The sequence below is a fragment of the Zea mays genome, chromosome 8 (assembly GCF_902167145.1).
Source record: "Zea mays cultivar B73 chromosome 8, Zm-B73-REFERENCE-NAM-5.0, whole genome shotgun sequence".
Taxonomy (NCBI): Eukaryota; Viridiplantae; Streptophyta; class Magnoliopsida; order Poales; family Poaceae; genus Zea; species Zea mays.
In genome coordinates this window covers 51,453,674-51,457,881 of record NC_050103.1, presented here as the reverse complement: position 1 = coordinate 51,457,881, position 4,208 = coordinate 51,453,674, and the positions used below count along the sequence as shown (strand labels likewise).

The window sequence follows — 4,208 nt, the reverse complement described above, 5'->3', positions numbered from 1 at the left end:
AGAAAAAGGAATTAAGGATTAATGTATGGATACCTGAGTCAAGCGTTTGAACGTACTAAACACATGTCGGGAAATATGGTAACCGGTAAACCTAGTACCTGAGTGAAGCCGGGCGCGGACTTTACCCCTCACGCGACCTGAGATTGGGTCTCCCATGCTAGCTATGGTGGGTACAAGTGCGGCCACTGCACGGCGGCAGCCGGGGTCAGTGGAGCATTGTATGCCAAGGCGGTGAGGCCTGGCCGCGAACGGGGAATCGATGGGGACGGTTGATGTGTGTGGGGACGGAGTGCCCTGACATGTCATGTGTTTAGGTTTACCTTGCAAGGATAAAACTCAATTCGAATTGTTGGCTTCTCGCAGCTAATGAGACTGCTTGACCCCTTGTACTACATTGAGTAAGAAGTGAAATGAGGTTTACTTGAGATAACTTGTTAATTGTGCTAAATTTTTGCTACCATGTATGCTTAGAAGGAGCAAACTTAGCTAAGATAATGATGCTAGAAATTGGAAAGCTAAAAATTGATTTTAGACGCAGCTAATGCTTTTGGCAAACCAAACCCCTCAGCCAAACAGTTGCATGGTCTAGAGGTAGAGGAATAGACTCCTCACACCGGGTAAGTCTAGCTGAGTATTAGTATACTCAGCCTTACTTGTGGCATAATTTTTGCAGGTACGCTTCAGGATATGGTTGATGGTGTGACTTGGCCTACCACCCTGCCACCGGGTTGGATGGTCGAGTGGGATGTTGCTCCGGCAGGAGAGGAGCAGGAGGAGTAGTGGGCTAGGCCTTGCCCAATTCCTCGCTATCGACGATATCGATTATCCGCTCCATTTTATTTTGTGAACTTATATCAGCTACTTGAAAAACTCCGATTTATGTAATAATTCAGTACCTTAATTTGAGGTTTTCCTGTTTTATTGTATTTCTTCTGTGACTCACCTTCGAGTGAGTATGTGATATTTGATCCTAGTTAAGTGGCTTTATTAGGCTAGATCTGAGGGACTGACGGGTTATTCCGATTTAAGTGTGTTACGGCCCCTGAGGCGTGACTCAGACACTTAAACTGGAATAATTCGAACGGTTCTGCCACATTTATTGAGTTACATCGATTGGGAACTTTAAGATTCCTGGTTGAGGTATTCTCTAGAAGATATTGAGATTTAACAGTTAAGTCAACTTGTTCAAGATCTATCACATGTTGAGCAAGGTATCCTCTCAAAACATAGCTACCAAACAACAACCTTTAAGCTAAACAAGTTGGTGGGGAACTATAAACAGTGCAAGATGACTGAATCATGACAGTAAGAACTTTGGAATATTTGAAGTAAATAGATTTTCATTCCTCAAATTACTAACACATGTTTACATAAGTTATACAACAATGTAAAACACATTTGCTTTAATGATTTTGCTAATTTGTGACCTCTTCTTTTTGTTGAACCAACTCAGCTTCTCTTTTGGAGAGCTGAACCGTGAGGATCTCCACCTAGAAAACATTACACCCCAATCAAATATCAAAATAAAAAAGGAGCACTACCTCAGCACGTTGCTGGAAGTTTCTTGACAAAAAGGACAGACCCAGTGTTGGAGGCTCCACATGATTGGAGTATGTGGAAGGGATAAACCGAGGCAAGTCTTCTCCCGCAAATGTGGAGAGGCTACTTCGAACCCATGACCTAGTGACTCAGTGCGACAACTCTCACCACTGCATCAGCCACCAAGTGTGTGCGGGTGCGCGTGTGTGGGTGTCAAGGGTAAAGTCGGAAAGGTAAGCCCGATAAATTGGCAAAAGAATATGAAGAAACCAACCATAGATATAGACTCCTCGATTTCATCCTTAGTTTTTCCTGTCACTTGACCTCTCAGTGACTCTAATACACTCTTTAGATTCTTCAAAAGGATATCCCGCTCCATCAAAACTACTTGTCTCCATTTAACCTGCCAGTTTGTGAAAGTCAAACAAAATACTCAGTGTTGTATGTTTGGCCAGGCTTACAATTATTGGAAAAAATACATTAATCAGGGACACATAAGCCAACACGCTAGTAAAGTGCACTACATGTTTGTGTAATCATAGAAGTATAAAAATTGGTATTATGTTATTGAATCAATTTAAATACAACTGACAAAAAATACACTGAAATGAACGGGTCTGAACCTCATTCGACAACAGTGTGGCAGTGCTGAGACCCTTCTCAAACTTCATCGCAAGTTCACGGACAGAGAGACGCTGACGACGATCAAGTAGATATGCAGTCTCCTTTGCAACTATCTCCTTGAGAGGTGGTATTTCGGGACCATCAGCCAGCTTGATTACTATACCATTTGAACCATTCTTGTATGTGGGAAATTTATTTCTGAAAATATTTTCTGGACGCAATGGCCCTGGCCGCAAAGCATCGCTCTGTGTCTTGCTCCCATAAATAGTTGCTGCCTTCGTCATCTATAAAATACCCTTGAATTCTGGTCCACAAAATAAAGAAATGTCATTGTGAAATTCAGAATTAGCATTTCTATATGCTATTTAGATAAAAAATATTACCATTCGCATTTTTCTTTTGTTAAAAAGCATGGCATAAAGAAAAGAATATTGACCAAACGGCAGAACTTGCACAATGGAATCCAAGAATATAAAGGTGGATATAGGCTGGATAGGCACTAAAATCTGAAGTCACGTGGGGATATTAAAAGTTAAACATTGTGCACTGTGGCAGCTTCAGTTGTAAGGACCTTTTGGCTTCGAAAGATATAGCAATATGTTACACTAGCAGAGCATAAGTAACTGCACTTAAAGAAACCAGAGCTATTGAGTTGCTTAGCCCGTCGATGTCGCATCCATTTTTTTTATTATCCACCCAAAATTACAAGAACCTCCGTTAGCAAGCGAAGCCAGTTCAACTATTTTTCGTCTCTAGTACGCTAGAACAATTATTGGCGTAGACCCGAAGATAAAATCATATCTTCTTAGACCAAACAGTGCTTCGGAACGAAACATACGGGAAGTTAGCCTACTCCTACACTACAAGCCCCAGAGTGTGCAAGTAGCCGAGTAGTATTTGCAAGCTCTACAGGATGGGACCCCATCAATGAAGAGTATAAACAATCAGGGTCCAGCTGTAGCATAGAACTAATTTGGACTCCACACGGCATCCCATTCCCGTCCCTAAACCACCCAACCGATCGATGGAAATGCGAGACCCAGGCTAGGGGTAAAACAAAGCATCTCGATGATGAGTAAACGCAGAACGCGAAGAACCTTAACGTTACTAGAACGGAACAAAGCGGAGAGATCCAAGCTCTCCGCTCCCCGGGCGAGGAGTTCATAGACGCGACAAACAATTCATCAAGGCGAAGAAAAAAATTCGAGGGGATGATGATCGATACCGAGAGGTAGCAAAACCCTCGCAATGTGCGCACCTTGGCCTTGGCCGCCTCCACGGCAGCAGAGCTCGAGTCGAGTCGCGGGACTTAAGGCAGCTCCAGCAGCAGGGAGGAGGGGGACTGCTGGCCGCGGAATCGGCAGCTGGAAGAATCGGAGCGAGAAAGGAAAGTGAGGAGAAGATAAGGTTGATTCGCGGGTTAAGATAAAAAATTATAACTTTTTAGAGTAAAGTCGTAGGAAGTTACTTAATTTTTTAGAGTTTGTACATGTACTCCTAGAGTAGGCCGTAGAAAGTTAGCTTTTCGTTTGACTGGTCAAAAGCTAAAAGCTAACTTACTAGAGGAGGCCGCAGAAAGTTAGCTTCTGGTTTGACCGCTCAAAAGCTAAAAGCTAACTTCCTAAAAAAGGCTGTAGAAAGTTAGCATGTACAGCTAACTTCCTAGAGGCGGCCGTAGGAAGTTAGCGGCTCATTTGATCGCACCAGCGGATCAGCAACTGAAAGCCAACTTTCTAGAGGCGGCCGTAGGTAGTAAGCTGCCCATGCTTACTTCCTAGAGGCGGCCGTAGGAAGTTAGCGGCTCACTTGACCGCACACACGAGTCAGCATGTGAAAGCAAACTTCCTACAGCTTTTATAAAAATACCGTAGGAAGTTATGTTTATTTCCTAGAGCTACTGGTTGCCTCTCGGAAGTTATTTATTTCCTACGGTTTGTTATAAAAGCTGTAGGAAGTTAAAAAACCGAAGGAAGTGTATGTTTTTGGTGTAGTGATAAATAGATGAACAATGACACCGTACTGTTCACGTTGTCTTGTATTCACTC

At 43.0% G+C, this 4,208-nt stretch overlaps 1 protein-coding gene across 2 annotated transcripts; it reads right to left on the bottom strand.

Annotated features, from left to right (window-relative positions):
- Positions 1–1,318: 1,318 nt before the first annotated feature.
- Positions 1,319–3,578, bottom strand: LOC109941530 (stomatal closure-related actin-binding protein 1). 2 transcript variants are annotated; one of them, XM_020542588.3, is made up of 4 exons: positions 3,389–3,545; positions 2,163–2,467; positions 1,814–1,942; positions 1,319–1,490 (listed from the first exon to the last, which is right to left on the bottom strand). In XM_020542588.3, exons 2-4 carry the CDS (start codon positions 2,445–2,447, stop codon positions 1,416–1,418), a joined length of 489 nt encoding a protein of 162 aa, XP_020398177.1. In that variant the 5' UTR covers positions 2,448–2,467; positions 3,389–3,545; the 3' UTR covers positions 1,319–1,415. The 2 variants fall into 2 exon arrangements, with proteins under 2 accessions (XP_020398177.1, XP_035817557.1); XM_035961664.1 differs by having other exon boundaries at positions 1,325–1,490; positions 3,422–3,578.
- Between the last annotated feature and the right edge of the window lie 630 nt (positions 3,579–4,208).